General features: G+C 49.9%; 1 protein-coding gene across 1 annotated transcript; it reads left to right on the forward strand.

Annotated features, from left to right (window-relative positions):
* Nucleotides 1–7229: 7229 nt before the first annotated feature.
* On the forward strand, nucleotides 7230–14898 carry LOC121335826. Its single transcript, XM_041404350.1, has 7 exons — nucleotides 7230–8060; nucleotides 8854–9918; nucleotides 11830–11930; nucleotides 12223–12287; nucleotides 12876–13027; nucleotides 13125–13277; nucleotides 14377–14898. The coding sequence occupies exons 1-7, from the start codon at nucleotides 7415–7417 to the stop codon at nucleotides 14694–14696; spliced, it is 2502 nt and encodes an 833-aa protein (XP_041260284.1). The 5' UTR covers nucleotides 7230–7414; the 3' UTR covers nucleotides 14697–14898.
* The last annotated feature ends 1186 nt before the right edge of the window (nucleotides 14899–16084 follow it).

Genomic DNA, 16084 nt, shown 5'->3' on the forward strand with positions numbered 1-16084 from the left:
TTTATTCAGCAATGCAATCACTAGAGGGAGGCAGATGGTAAATTTATCTATCCTAAGCTCTCAGACACTCTGTGGTGCCTTATAAATGACAGCAGGACAGCTGTAAGTAGCAGCTCCTGGTATATCATGCTGCCTGAGGGGGGAGATTTGAGCACTTGCTGAAATCAGCTTCATTTTGTTGGCTGTCCATGCTGGCAGTCCCCAAGGCAGATGTGTCCTCCTCAGCAGCTGTGGAGCTGCTTGGCTCCTGAAGGTCATGCTGGGTCCCTCAGCTCATCCTGGGGGGATTCCATCTCCTCCTGAGAAATCAGGGGTGCAGGAGCTGGTAGAAAGGCTGTGGCATTCCATTTGGGGATTTTGGCCCCATGGTGCAGAATTTGTGCAACTTGGCCCAGGCCAGTGTGGATGTGCCCATGAGATCTCCAAGAGATGCTCTTGGGCCAGGTGACCCCAAAATAAGTAAGAATCAGCAACTGCTGAACATGAAGATTTAGTCAAAAGGGCCAAACATCCTAATGGGTATTTTATGTTTTTATGGAGATTGGCTGAAAATCAAGACTTGCTATCAAACAAACAAACAAACCACATTAAGATTCCTCACTCAAATACTTACATATCAGCACATAAAAAAATAAACCTGCCCTTACGATTTATTTCACCATCTCTACCACCTGTTAAATCAAGCAAATGCTCCTCTTCTCTTCATGAACCAGAAGATACCTTAGGGACCTCCCTGCTTTGCAGCAGCGTTCCCTTCCAGGGTTTACATCCTGGTAGCACAACACTGTTCAGTATTCAGGAGGGCAAACCTGACCTACATGGGTTTTACACCACTTGGACACACATGAGTCTGTGGGTCTACTTAAATTTTATTAAAGCCTTTGTTACCATTTCCCAGAGCATTCCCTTGAAGGAACTGGCTGCTCCTGGTATGGACAGGTGTACTGTTTGCTGGGTAAAAAACTGCATGGCCAGGCCCAAACGAGGGGTGGAGTCACCATGGAATATCCTGAGCTGGAAGGGACTTAGAAGGATCATCAAAGTCCATCTCGTGGCCCTGCTCCAAGAATTCCACCAAGTGCCTGTGAGTGTTGTCCAAACACCTCTTGAGCTCCATCAGATTGGTGCTGTGACCACAACCCTGGAGAGCCACCCCCTGGGCAAAGAACATTTTCCTGATATCCAACCTAACACTCCCTGACACAGCTTCAGAGCCATTCCCTCAGGTCCTGTCACTGGTCACCAGAGAGCAGAGATCAGTGCCTGCCCCTCCTCTGCCCCTTCTGAGAAAGCTGTAACTGCAGCGAGGTCTCCCCTCAGTCTCCTCCAGGCTGAACAGACCAAGTGATCTCAGCCACTCCTCACAGCTTTCTCTTCAGAACTTTCACCTTCCTGGTGGCCTCCCTTGGACACTGCCCAAAATCTTTATAACTTTTTAAAGTTTCTGGTGCCCAAAGCTGCCCCCAGCACCTGAAGTGAGGCTGCCTATAAGAACTGGCTTCTCTTGATCAGCTGGGTGGGTTACCCTGCCATGAAAGCAAATCAGGTTTGATAAGCAGCACTTTCCTGTCATGAAGCTGTGCTGGCTGGGACCAAGGAGTGCTTTGTCCTTCAGGTGCTTTTCAATACCTCCCAGAATTATCTTCCCCATCATTTACCAGTCACTGAAGTGAATGTCACAGGCCTGAAGTTTCCAGGGTCATCCCTCTTGTCCTTCTCGAAAACTGGGACAATGTTTGCCAGCTTCTGGTTAGCTGTGTCCTCTCCAGATTCCCAAAACAATTCAAAAATAATGGAGACAGGCCTCCCAATGACATCAGCCAGCTCTGGGAGTGTTCTCAGATGAATCCCAGCAGGCCCCACGGGCTCATGGGGGTCCAGCTGGAGCACTGGAATGGTCCTCAGGGTTCAGTTCAGGGCACTGGGAGCCCCTTACCCCATCACTGGTGTTGAAGACAGAGACAAAGAAAGCATTAAACATCTTTGCTTTATGGCTCTGTTTGTGAGGTGACCATCCTCATCCTGTAACAGGCTGACGCTATTGCTGCACTGACTTTTGCTGTTAATGCATTTTAAAAAAGCCCCCGTTTGTATGGTCTCCCACAGCTGTGGGCAGCTTCAGCTCCAGTTGAGCTTTGGCCACACAAATTTTCTCCCTGCAGTGGTGAACACACCTCTGTATTCCCTCCATGTCACCCGACCTTGCTTCCACTGGGCATACACCTTCTCTTTTTGCCATACTTCCAGAAATAGATCCCTGCTCAGCCAATCCAGCTTTTTATCTTGTCTGCTTGACTTCTGACATTTGGGGAATTGCCTGTTCCTGTGCCCTTAGAAGGTGATGCTTAAAAAGTGACCAGCACTGATGGACACCAGTGCCTGTAAAAGCACTTTCCCAGAGAACCTTACCCTCTACTTCCCTGAGCAGCCTGAAGTCATGTCCAGGGTTGAAGTTTTGCTGGCACTTTTCCTCCTTGTCAACATAGATTTTTAAACTCAATGGTTTTGTGATCACTGTGGCCAAGACAGCCACCAATGCCCCTTTCACTCATGAGACCCTCTCTGTGAGCAAGCAGCGAATCAAGGAGGGCGTCTGAGTACCTGTACCATGAAATCATCATCCAGATGTTGCAGGAACCTTGTGAACCCCTTTGTGCCAGCTGTGCGGTGTTTCCAGCCAACATCTGGCAAGTTTAGTCCCCCATAAGGACAAAGGCTCCACACCTGGAAGGGTTTCAGTCCTGTAGATGTGGTGCTCAGGGGCATGGCTCCGTGTTGGGCCAGGCAGTGTTTGGTTCATGGCTGGACTCCATCCTTTCAGAGTGATTTTCCAAGATTCTCTCTTTCTGTGGTAAGTGGGAAAGGGGTTTTGCAGGTCTGTCCACACCTGGACAGCAGGAGGGGGTTTGGGGTCACTTTGAACATGTGTAGTTATGGGCAGGTGCTTGTGGGAGAGGTACAGGCTCTCACTGGCCTTTTGGTCATTGGGACTGCAATGGGGTGGATGGAAAAGCTTAAAAATTGTGAGCTGGGATGCAGTGGCTTGCTCCAATACAACTGAAAACCCAGCCAGCTGGGACAGTCTGATGAACTGCTTGATTTGACCCCCAAAAAACCCCTGGGGGTGTTTGTCCCTGAACATCCCTGTTTGTCCCTGAACATCCATCATCCTGTCAGGCTGTGATGAGCTGGAATGGAAAAAAAAATTATTTTACTAAATGATGATTGACATTTTAAAAGCAACATTGTCAAAGCTGTATGTCAAACAGCCTAATTGCCTAATCTGTGTGGCTCCTAATGACAAGTTAGACTCTTACAGCTGAAAGAATTTTAAGCATCAAATAATTTATACATCATCACCTGGGCTATTTGCTTTCCACACTTCAGTAAATGTAGATGAGGAGAGGAGCTGCTTGTGTTCCGAGGCAGTTTCACCAGTTTCACTCAGACCTGTGTCAGGATGGTGCTGTCCTAGAGGAAATCACAGCCTTCAGCAGAAGCTGGTTAAAATGTTGTGATGAAAACACTCACTTTTACATTAGGACTCTTTTTTTCCCCACTCTAATAGTTGAATATTTTTTTCTTATATAAGACAAAAAGCAACTTGGGCTCTGCTTCTGTGTCACATTGGGGTATCAGCACCACTTTAATTTCAGGTTAGAATATTATGTGTTATAAATTGAAAAAAGTTTTTTATCCAAATACCCAGCACAGAAACAACACTTGAGCAGCAAACTGAAAGGACAACTCTGTCCCTAACAAGCTATAGCTAGCCTCATTTCATTGATTAGCTAATTGCTATTAGCTAATTGCTTGCACTGGTGAAGCAGGGCCCTATATGAGTGAGTGTGCTGTCCTGCTAGCCCCTTTGCTGTAGGAATGTGTTTTGGAGAGGGTCTGGGGAAGGTGGTGACCCCACATTTGCTCTGCCTGAGGGATTATTCTGAGAAGAGGCAGGGAGTTTTTTTGTGTGTTTTGTTGGTTTTTTGGGTTTGTTTTTTTTTTTATTTTTTTCTGCCTGGGGGATTATTCTGGGAAGAGACAGGGAGTTTTTTTTTGTATGTTTTGTTGGTTTTTTGGATTTGGATTTTTTGGTTTTTTTTTAGTCTTATTTGATGTTGTGCCTCTGGTAAACCTTTGCCATGAGGCCTTTGCCCTCCCCATTTATTCTGGCCCTGCTCTTGATGCCCTGGGTGCTGGGGCCAGGCCCTGCTGGGCAGGGTCCTGGGGTGATGCTGAGGCCCTGCTGTGATGCTGCTGCTGCTGCAGGGGTGAGTGAGGGGCAGTGGGGACTGGGTTTCCTGTAGGAAACTTCCCTCTTGGGTGTGCTGTCCTGCCTGCTTGCAAATCCTCCTCTCTTCTGCATGGCCCTGAGTGATTAAAGCCTGACTGGCTTTGCTTGCTGTGGTTTGGGGCTGGTTTTTGTATTGGTTGTGGTCCAACAGCACAAATCAGTGCTTCTGGATGTAGGGAGGAGAAAAGGTTTATAATTGCATGGAATGAATGATGGGACCTTGGGACTCATCCAGGTGCAGGCAAAACCCCAACCCACCAGGCTGGGTTTGGTTCTCCCTTCCCACTGGGCTGGTGTTGGCATTTCTCTGAGCAGTGTTATAAACATTAGGAATTGGTATTTGGGCCTGCAATTAGACTCTTCTTTTTTTTATAGCCAATGGGATCCTCTCAGAAATATTGGAAGGTTAAACCAGGTAAGAATTAGTTCTCAGATCAACCTCTGGTTTTCTTTTTTGTTTTTTTGTTTGGGGTTGTTTGTTTGTTTGTTTTTGAGTGGTTTTTGTTTGGGTGGTTTTTGGTTTTGGGTAGTTTGTTTTGGTTTTTTTGTGAGTATGTTTGGTTTTTTGAGGGTTTTTTTTTTGTGGTTTTTTTTTTTTTTTGTTTTTTTTTTTTTTTTTTTTTTTTTTTTTTTTTGTTCCCCCAGAACTTGTTGGGTACTTTAAGCCACCAAAAAGTAGTGTGGAAAATCAGGAGTGACAATCTGGCTGTGGGGTGGTGGGGACAGTGAGTGGGACGTGGTTGATCAGTGCTGGGGTAGGGAAAAACCAGTGCTGGTGTGGGAGATAACCTGTGCCACTATCCTGTGGCTGCCAAGTCCCTGCCACAGAGCAGGTCCTGCAGGCAGCAGCAAAGCACTGCAGCAATTAAAACAAGTGGCAAAAGTTCAACCCAAACTTTAAGTGTGCTCCTGTAGGGTAAACCTGTCCTGAACTTTCCACTCTTCTGGCTTTGAGAAAGTGGTTTTGGAAAATGCTGCTTTTCCCTGCCTAAGGAAAGCTGCTTTCCACTTTGAGTGCTGTGGGGAGATGCTGTTGTTTGGGCTCTAGTGGCTTCTGGCTTGGCTGAGCCCTTTAAACCAAAGAGATTGAAAATGCCTTCAGGAGAGCTTTGTCTCCCAGCTCTGCATGTGCTTGAACAACAAACCTGGCCCACAGGCTGAAACCAAATGTAGCAGTGCTCTCTTTGCTTTCCTAACTCACCCAGCTGGGGCAGCTCCCTGAGCCTTTAGCCCTGGTCCCTAGACAGCCTGACCTGCAGAGGAGAATCTGCCTCCCTGGGACAAGTGGCACCCACTGTGTGGTTGTCCTGGGACCTCTGAGCTCCTGCATGGCCATGGGGGGGCTTAAAGCAGGAGTGTGCCCTGCTCTGGGGCTGTGGCAGTGGGGGCACAGCCTGGCTCTCCATGGAGCAGGAGGTGGGGGTGGCCAGGGCTTCTCCAGCTTTCCAAGGGCTTACTCCTATGTTTTCCCACGCACGGGTTTCCATGTTGGTTGGCAAATGGGAGCAGGAAGTATCAAAATGGGGAGAAGAGAGATCCTGAAGATAATTTCTGGAAATGAAGATGGTAACTATTTCTTTGGAAGTGGAAATGGGGGAAAACTTGGTTGTTGCTTCTTATCTTCCAGAGCTGGAATCTCCTTGGTTATTGGCCTATGTGCCTATAAGAAGCTGCCACAGAATGCTGAAGGACAAATATGGCGAGTTTTCTCCTCCAGCATTCCATGCCGATTTCCCTGTAAGCTTTTGGTGCAACTGGACAATCTGGGCAGGCTCCAGGAAGCACATCATAATTTATATCCGGGGATTTATCACTAAGGATGCTTGCAACAAAAATGAGGACAAAATTCTCTTTGAAGGGGTCTCCTCCCTGGTGGAAAACAGTGTTGTTTATGCCTGCTGGAAAAAGGAGATGCATGTTTTTGCCACCTTTGCTCAGGCTGTCCACGTCATGCTGCTGAAGAGGTACTTGCCAAACCAGAGAGATGCAAAATTTAGAGGGAAGTACTACATCTTCCAAGACCAGCAAGGTGCCTCTTCCTCCAAAGATGATGTGATTTCTGGAACTTCTGCTTCAAAACTGCCAAAGAAAGGTGGTGGTTTTCAGTCTGGCTGGGTTGAGAACCTTAGAGATGCACTGGGCTTTGCAGCCACACGTGGCAGCACCACCGTGTTAAGCAGTGAGCAAATGCAGGGAAGAGAGATCCCTCTGGACACCACGGCTGTGGGAAGTCCTACAGAGCTTATCCCATCTGAACGTGCAAGGACGCAAGCTCTGGAAACAAAAGCTCCTTGTGAGCTGGGGTCTGAGCTGCTGGAGCCTCCAGGCATAGGAGCACCTGAGGGAATAATCCCCACTGCAGCTCAGGACATCTGGGGGCAGAATCCCTCTGTGAGTGAGGGCAGTGCTGTGACTTCTGCTCCTGTGCACAGGGTACTTTTGGAAACTCCTTTGCTTGGTGCCTTCCAGGGAGCGGAACCTTTTTGGCAGCCAGCAGGTGTGAGTCTGGAGAGCAGCCAGCCTCTCCTGAGCCCTACCCTGATGCCAAAAGGTCTGGGCCACCTGCAGTTCACCATTCAAGCAACAGGCACGGGTCGCTCTGAGCCTCTGTCCCCTGGCACAGGAAAAAGCCAGGAGGACACAGGTCCCACCAGGGACAGCCAGCTCAGCACAGCCAGCCTGGAGAAGGATGGAAGCCGGGCCCTGCTGAGTGTCCCAGCTGATGGTCTTGCCAAGGGCCTGATGCCCAGCCTGAGGAGCCCCTCTGATGTGGTCACCAGGGACCATTTGCAGCTACTTCCTGAGAGAAGCCAAAGCATTTTGGGGCGTTTGTCCACGCCTAAACCTGAGCTGGGCACAACTGGCCTCCGTCATACCAAGCTCATGGATATTTTCTCACAGGGAAGTTTTGGGGGAGCTGTCAGGAGGAGAACAGCGCTGCATCCCACAGCACCAGGGCTGGCTGTATCTGCTTTGGCAACAGGGCTGGAGCATCCTCTCACACCTGTGCCTGCCCTGGGGACAGAAACCATCCCTGTGCTGGTGACGTCCTCCACAGCACCTGTCCCTGCAGACTTTGGCTCTCTGGATTTAGTCCCTGAAGCACCTCTTCCTCCACAAATGGAGTCTCTGCCCATGGTGCCCTCTCCACCAGCTGCTCTGGATTGGGACCCTGTCAGTCTCAGGCAAAGGGACATCTCCCCAGCTAGCCCAGGAGGACAGGAGATGGTCTCCCCTTCACTGCCTTGCCATCTATCAGTAGCCTCTGAACTGGGCACAGATGGGTCCTCCAGATGCCTTGGTCCTGGGAGGAAAAAGTTGGTGCTGGGACAGGGAGGTGAAACCACAGCCTCTGTGGGCTTGATAGCCAGGAGTCCCTTCCCAGTCTTTGTCACTGTCCCAGGGTCTGATGTGAGGCTTGCTCAGCCTAAGGGCCATGTCAGCAGAGGCTCTGGGGTGACACCAGCTTCCCTGCTGGACACCAGAGAGGTGCACGAGGTGCCTGTGCAGCATCAGGATGGTGCTGCTAGTGACAAACCAGCTTATGTCTCCAGATTCAGGGGGTTTAAAATGCAGGGGACCACAGAAGCTGTGCAAGTGGGTGCGGGACAGAGGACAGCTGCCTCCTTCAGCAGCACTCCTGCACGCCCTGATCTGCCTGCAGCTCCGTGGGGAGAAACACTGCCAAGAGACCAAAAGCCGTGGGAGCCCCCTGGTGTACCCAGCAACATCCGCATGCCAGCAGGACAGCAAGGGAAACATGCTGGTAGGTGAACTAGCACTTTGTGTCTTGGCACAAGTCATCTTTAGAAGTCAAAAGTACTTGGTGGGGGCAAGGACAAGGCTGTGCCTTTCACCTCCGGTCTCCACCTGGCAATCATAACCTGTTGTCTGGGGAGAACTGGCCTGGGGTGACCCTGGCTGGACACCAGGTGCCCTCCAAAGCTGCTCCTCAGCAGGACACGGGAGAAAAAAATGTGATTAAAGGATTGTGACGCGAGATAAGGGCAGGGAGAGATCACTGACGGTCTACCTTCATGGGCAAAACTGACTTGGGGAAATCAGTTTAATTTCTTACCAATCAAATCAGTGTAGGATAATGAGAAATCAACCCAAATCTTAAAACCAGCTTCCCCTCATCCCTCCCTTCTTCCCACGCTTAACTTCACTCCTGGTTTCTCTACCTCCTCCCCTGCCTCTGGAAGGGCAGGGGAATGGGACCGCAGTCAGTTCATCATACCTTGTCTCAGCCACTCCTTCCTTCTCAGGGGAGGATTCCTCACTGTCCTGCCCAGTGCTGGGTCCATCTTGGAGCTGGCTGGCACTGATTCTGCTTCATGCAGCCTCTCACAGAGGCTCAGCTCCAGCTGAAGTGTGGATATGTGGCTCCAGGGGCTGAAACTACAGAAGTCTTGCAGCAGAAGAGGGTCTGAAATGCTGCCCCTCCCGTGGTAGTTTGCAGCACTCCTAAAAGTCTGAGACATAATATAAAATGTAATATGTAATATAATTTGTGAATATAATAACCTTTGATTGCATGTTTCTTTTCTGTGTTCCAGATGTGTCAGAGCTGGGCCCTCCCTGGGTAACAGAGTACTTTCCCATCAGGAGCTGCCACCTCATCTTCCAGAATGGGTCTGGTCTGTTTTACCTCCCGCTGCACGCGGCCATTAAACCCAACATCTGGTGCAACTGGACCATCTGGGCAGGCCCCCAGAAGCACATTGTCATCTATGTCCAAGGGTTCCAGGGTAGCGAGGGCTGTGGCAACAACCAGGACAAGATCATCTTCCAGGGGGTCTCGTCAAGCGTGGAAACCAAAGTGGTGTTTGCCTGCCACAACCAAGGCACTCTGATCTTTGCTGCACAAGCCACTGAGGTCCAGGTGTTGTTTCTGTCAGGGAGTGCTTCCAGAAGCCATGAATACAGGTATTTTAGAGGACAGTATTATGTATTCAGAGACTCTGAAACGGTGGGCTCTTCAAGTGATACCATAACAGCTCCCCAGGAGACCTCTAAAAATAGGAGCTGGGCGACAGTGGTGACCAAAGGTTTGTTGTCCATGCTGACAGCTCCTCCAGCCCCACCAGCTGTGCCTGCTGGTGGCAGGATCCAGCCTGACATTATGAGCCCAGAAGAAGTGGGCCAGCATTCTCCTGATCTCATGGAAGATGGTCAGCCTGGTGCTAACCAGACTGAGCATGGTGAGGATGAAACCAGGCTGGAAAGGAACCTTAAGGACAGTGGCAGCAAGGGCAGAGAAAATGAAGATGACATGTTGGTGGAGCCAGCTCCAGCTGGGCAAGACACTGGGGGCAAAGCTGAGCCACCTGCCTTGGAGCTGTCCCCTGGGACACCTCTGGCTACCATGGTCCCATGTCACCCAGCTGGTTTCCCTTGCTCAGAGATGACCAGCAGCAGTGTAGGTGTTTCTGACACATCACCTACCCTGGGTCAGGCCAGTGGCAGCCCCTCAGAAGTGGCAGCTGCTGCATACCACACACATACACCAGGGCTGGCAGAGCCACCACTGAACATCAGCACAAAACCACCTCTCTACCCCTCTCCTGGTGTTACTGCTGCTGATGTGGTGTCTCTGGGAGGAAAGACTGAAGACCTCTTTGGTAAGGTGATTTTTTGGTTATTACTGGCTGAACTGATGCTTGACAATATGCAATATCCACCTCCAGTGATGCAACACTCTCTTGAGAGGTTTTATTTGTAGACATGGCTGTTACCTTTAGCTGGGCCATGTGGTGCCACTCTTGACTCCTGTATCCAAGGAGGGAGAGACATGAGAAGAAAGGCTTATCAGTTCTAACATGGGCATCTATGGGATTATGCTGGGACACGCTGGTTTCTAATCCAAGTTTTTTGAGTTATCCATGGAGGAGCCAGCCTCTCAGCTGTGACTTCACCCCCAAAGCAGACTGAGAGTGCTCATCTTGGTTTTAAACAGCCCTGTCTTGCACTGATTCCTCAGTAGCCTGTCACAGTGCTCCCAGGCATGATCACTGAGTTTGAGCTCCAAAAGCTGGAGAAAGGTTAGAAAAATCCTTTGTTTCTTAAGAAAGTTTAGGAGTTGATGGTAGGTCACATAGGCAATATTTAGCTACTGATATAATGTCTGCCTGAAAGCAGAAGATGTGTTCAGTTGGTATTTCCTCACCCCCAAACTGTTCTTGCCCCTCTCTTGTAGATTTTATTCACATTTTTTGCATTTGCTGGCATGTAATGCCCAAGCTGTTTTGCTCCACTGGGATGCAAGGCAGGTCTGGAGGTTTTACAGGGATAAGAGTTTGTCTGCTTCCAGAAATGGAAATGAGGTTTATTGGGGTAATTTCTTTCTAAAGAGCACTTTCCACTGTAGAGGAGAAGAGATTGTCTTCAGAGCCTGACATTTAATTTCAGTATGAAGAACAGAGGCAGGAATTGGCACATGACACTCTTTTTGCAAAGTGGCATAGACCTAATGTACCTTCCCTCCCCATTACTGGTACATCAGTGATAGCAGCCTGATGCTTTCCCTTGCTTTGACAGATCTGATGTCATCTGTGGGGAATGACACAGGACTGCAATCCCAGCACCATCCTGGAGGTGAGCCATGCAGAGTTAAGCATGCCTTAAAATACTGCCCTAAGCCCAGGGAGCTGCCTGAGGCTGTGCTGGACATCACCTGCTTGTTACATTTTGAAAGCAATGGGAGCTGTTTCTGAGTAGTAACCACTCTGAAGATGCTATTTTTCAAGATGTCACTGCAATCCTGCAGTTGTGCTTTGGCCACTTTGTGTGTCTCCCCTGGAGAAACCCGAGTTTGGGTGCCAGCCCTGACATACATGCTGGCTTGTTCGAGCCCAAGCTATACTTGTTGGCTATTTATAGAAGTTTTTTCTAAGATAAATGAACCTTAATTCCTCCAGTGTATTCCAATGGATGTCCCATGACTACCAGGATCAGAAATGTGCAGAAATCCTGCTCCTCAGGCCAGGGAGAGAAGGAAAACCCTCTTATGGGAGAGCAACTAAACAATGTAAATGCAGGGTTTGTATGGCCCAGCAAGGCACAGAAACATCTTGCACAAAGGAGTCCATACAGAAGGAGCCTCAGCTCTGAACAAGGGAAATATTGATGAACAAATAGGTCTTAAACAGCCAACTGGCAAATCTGTGCCAGTCTGGATTTCAAGAGAAACTGGCTTTTAGACTCCATCAATAATTATGACAATCCCTTTGGGAAACAGAAGGGCTAAAGGCATGTGAATGTGATTGGATATGTATTGGATATGTTGCTTTGTGTCAGTTTTTCACTGAAAGATCAATTCTAATATTCATCAACAAGCATTAACTAAGGTTTGTGTTCGCTTGTTACTCAGCAATTTGTCCTACCTGATGTACAGCCCCTGGAAATGCCCCTGTGGCACTGACCTGCACAAGAAGGTGCTGTTCTAGTGTTGATGCTCAAAGACTAACTCAATATGGGAGCCTGTTTGTCTTATGTGCAGTCGAACATGCCATGATCCTTGTGTCTTCTGGCAGATGTGCTGTTTGAAGTCAGTGTTGAAATCAAACCCAAGGACTGGATTCCTTACAGTGGGAGTGAGTTCCAAAAGGGTCTCCTTGAATCTCTGAAGAATCACGTAAGTGTGGGCATGGGGAGGTGGAGAAGAACAGATGGGATGTCCCAAATCTTCATGCAGAAGAGACCATTTCATGCTTTTGTGTTTGGGGGAGGTGACCTGGACCTAAGCAAATGGGAACAATGGGTATTCTTCTAAAGAAAGGGCTCAGAGCAGTGGGCTATGGAACATTCTCTTTGTTTGTGAAGGGGGAGAGCAGGATGGGGTGCTACAGTGAGAAAAGAAGGTGTTTCCTGTCATAATCCTACTGGCTGAACATCAAATCAGTACTGGTCACTCTGTTCCTCTGCAGATCCAGAAGAACCTGAAGCTTTCTGCCAACAGAGTCAGTGAAATAAAGTTAAGGGATGTCAAAAGGTAGGGTTAATGCTGTGCTGCTGGCTTGGCAGGTGACTGATATAACCTGTAATATTTCTTGGATTAGCAGTGTCTTGGCTTCTCACTCTCCTTCCCCAGGAAGAGACATGTCTTTGTTCTTCTTCCTTGATCTGTAACTTGTCCTGAAAGTAGAAAAAAAAATTGTTTTCTAGAGAAAAGATGGTGAAAAATGGTGTTTAGTATTATCTGGGGCCTATATATAGCTATAAAATGAATTTAAACTGTGGATGAAAAGGAGGATAATCTCACCTGCCACAGTGCCTGCTGCTGGAGAAAGCTGGGAGCTGTCAGCAGAGGCTGATCTGGGAATGCAGATTGCTACTACAATTCACTTTGTACAAATATCTGGTCATTTCAGCCTAGCTCCAGATGAGGAGCCACTCCTGGGCTTTCCTTTTTCCCATGGTCCAAGTGCAAAGGTGCCTCTTGGCACAGATCATCTGTGCAAGAGCCTGCAGCACCACGATCCCATGCCAAGGGCAGAAGGTCTAGATGGGCCGTCAGAGCTGGGCCTGCAGTGATGTTTTTTTTCCTCCTGACTCACCCTGGACTCTCTCCTGCCCACAGGACGAAGGATGCCAACCTGCTGCTCACCTTCTGGCTGCACCTGGAGCCAGAGGAGAGGAACGTGTCTCTGCTCCTGCGCTCACAGCTGGAGGAGGTCCTTGGCACCTCGGTGGCTGTGGAGAAGTTGCAGCTTGTTTCACTCTTCGTTGAAGGTGGGTGCTTCACTTATTTTTTTAATTTTTTTTTTCCTGGGATAAACCCTTTAATGCCAAACCTGACTTGACTTAGGGCATCTATTCCCCATTACAGATGTGAACGAGTGCCAGGCTGGGCTTGGCCTCTGTGGCGAGGAGGCGGAGTGCTTCAATGGCGTGGGCACTTACCTGTGCCGCTGCAAGAAGGACTACGAGGACCATTCTCCCAGCAAGTCCGGCACGCTCTGCATCCGCACTCCCCGAGCAGGTAGAGGATGGCACTGCGGCTCTGCTCCCCCTCGCGGTCTGGGGCTTTCCTGGCCTGAGTGAGGGAGCACAGGGGCTCTCTCCCAGCCGGGGTCCTGCACCTCTGCTGATGTGTGTTGTGACTGGTGGCTTTAGATGTCCCTGCCTGGTGTGGCGAGGATGTGGAATGCCTTTGCAAGGCAGTTCCCGGCTGGGAATAGAACCTCTCCATGAGCCTTAGGCTCCCTTCCCCCCGTCTGCTGCTTTCTCTGCATCCGGGCTACAGCCTGGCACATGTGAGCCCTTAAGTTATAAGCATAGATTGGGGGTGATTTATGAGCTACCTCTGCTGTAACTGATGTGATCAGCAAACCCTGTGACTCCTGGGGGTGACTCCTGTCACCCTGTGTAGATCTTGATGACACGGACAGTGATGTTCCTGGTGTTTGCCCCAGCTCTGACACAAGGCTGAGCAGATGGCATGTGGTGCTTGACTATAATCAGTGGTGGCTAATCCAATCCAATTGCAGAGTAATGGAGCTTCACAGGCTGGAAAACGGCAGTATTCTGCAATATGTGCTCCAAACACTGTGGCTGCTTTACCAAAACTACTTAAATGCTGCTGCAGTGGTTTAAACCTTAATGTGAGCTCATAGCCAAATATAATTTCTCGCTCTTCCTACCAACTTCAAGTTAATTAACAACTTGAGCAGTCTAAGCCTGTACAGATCAGCTGGTTATTGTTATATTCTGACACAGGTAATTTTATAAATCCATCTTAATCTGTTGGGCCATCGGGAGGGTCCCTCCAGGCCTGGATGGGAACAGCAGCAGACCTTTTAATCTCCGTGTAGCTGCACGTGGCTTTGGCAATGGCTTTGTTCTGTTAGGTTTCTTCTGGGTATCATCATCCTTGTGCTGCTCCAGGCTCCTGGTCTAAGTATTTCCCTGGGATGGAGGTTTGGGAGATGTGCTCTGGCCTAGAGGCAGACACGAGGGTCCTGGAGGGCGGCAGGGGCCATGCTGAATTTCCCGGAGGAGATGTGTGGGACATTTTGTGAGCACAGTGGGGTCCCTGGGGCAGTGGGCACTGGGATGAGCCCGTGGCTTTTCTCTTGCAGGGATCAGCACCTTCCTCCGCCACGCTGACATGCTGGTGGGGGCAGCCCTGGTGACCGGCCTGGTGCTGCTGGTGGCCTTTGGTGCCCTCTGTGTCACGGCCCTGTGGGGACAGGCCCCCAGGAGGAGCCCAAGGCCTGAGGAGCCACCGGTGAGGGCCGTGGAGGAGCCAGCCATGGAGCTGCACGCCCTGGGGGAGTGCCTGCAGCTCGACCCCTTCCAGCTGAAGCTGCGGGCCAGGGCCCCCGAGTGGCTCTGGAGTGTCCGGGCCCACCCTGGCCAGGCGGGACAGCGCTCCCCAGAGCAGCCTCCCCCACTCTGAGGGGGCCCGGGCCTCCGAGGCCTGTGCAGTCACTCCTGCATTTCCCCGGGTTTCTGCCGGCTGTGCCAACCCTTCTGCTGTGTTTTATGGACCATGAATATCCTACAACAGTGTTCCCCATGTTGTAGCTTAATTTTTTTAATGCTTGCTCAGCTTGGGGAACAAAATGTTTGCTTCACGCTGCTGTGCGTCTGCTGATTTTTCCTACTCGAGAGTTACACAAGAAAATTTAAAACTTTTTTTTAAGAAAAAAAAGGAAATAAGATGTTTTGGTTCTTAATATGAAATTAAAAATATTTCTGCATCCTGCTCAGTGCTGCCTGCTTTCTCCTGCCCCTAAGGCCAGAGCTCTGTGGGAAGCCCTGGCATGACCTGAGGATCTGTGGGGTATTTCTTCCAGCCTGGCTGAGAAGCATCTCCAGAACTTGACTTAAAATTTTGGTGAGAAACCTGGTCAGGTTATGGCAGGTGCATTCCCACTCACTGAGTGATGGGGACAGCATTTTTGGTGCTTGGTGGCATTTTTGGTGCTTGTGGCATTTTTGGATGCTGCCTGCACCATCCCCACCACCACGTCGTCCTGGCCGGATGTGAAGCACAGCTGCCTTTCCCAGCTTGTCCTGCAGCTGGAGCCTGGTAACTTCTCTGTCTTTTTCTTTAAGGGGGTTTCAATCCTCTTTTTTTCCCCGGGAAGAAGCGAGCATGGAGCGGCGGCAGATGCCCCACTGGAGGGAGCTGTCTGCCACCAAAAGCCCGGGACGGGGCTGCCTGCAGCCGCCCGGGAGATGCTCCCAGAGCTGGGCACGGCCGGGCTGCGGCTCCCAGCTCCGGCAGGGCCGCTCGGGGGGGTGTCCCGGCGCCCTTTGGCCTGGATGGGCCGGAGGTGTGTGGGCTGAAGGGAGCAGGATTGCACAGGGATATGCCCAGCTCAGGGTTTGCTCTGCACGGTCGGCTTAGAAGGGGCTGTGACTCTCTGCATGTGAGGATACTGGTGAATGAGTCAAAAGGGGACCTGGGGTGTTTCCCTAGGAAAATTTGCTTCCATACTCCTCCACCCCCCCCCCCCAAAAAAAAAAAAAAAAAAAAGCGCCCAAACGACAAAAAAAACAAAACACACACAACAAACGAAACCCCTCAAAAAAAACCAAAACCAAACCAAAACAAGCAAGAAAAAAAGAAAGGGGTAGTTCCTTTATCTCAGCTGTTGGATTGCTGAAGAAGCAACATTTGCAGTATGGGGGGGATTTGCCAAAGGATTGATTCAGCGCAGATTGGGGCACTGTAAGTGCCAGTGTTGTCAGAATCAGGTGTTTGCGCTGAGGTGACAAAGAACAAACATCCTCCGGGCCCCTCTGGCGAGGCGTGGCCGTGCTGCTCTCCCATGACAG

This window comes from Onychostruthus taczanowskii, unplaced genomic scaffold (assembly GCF_017590055.1).
Source record: "Onychostruthus taczanowskii isolate IOZ18803 unplaced genomic scaffold, ASM1759005v1 scaffold21, whole genome shotgun sequence".
In the NCBI taxonomy this organism is placed as follows: domain Eukaryota; kingdom Metazoa; phylum Chordata; class Aves; order Passeriformes; family Passeridae; genus Onychostruthus; species Onychostruthus taczanowskii.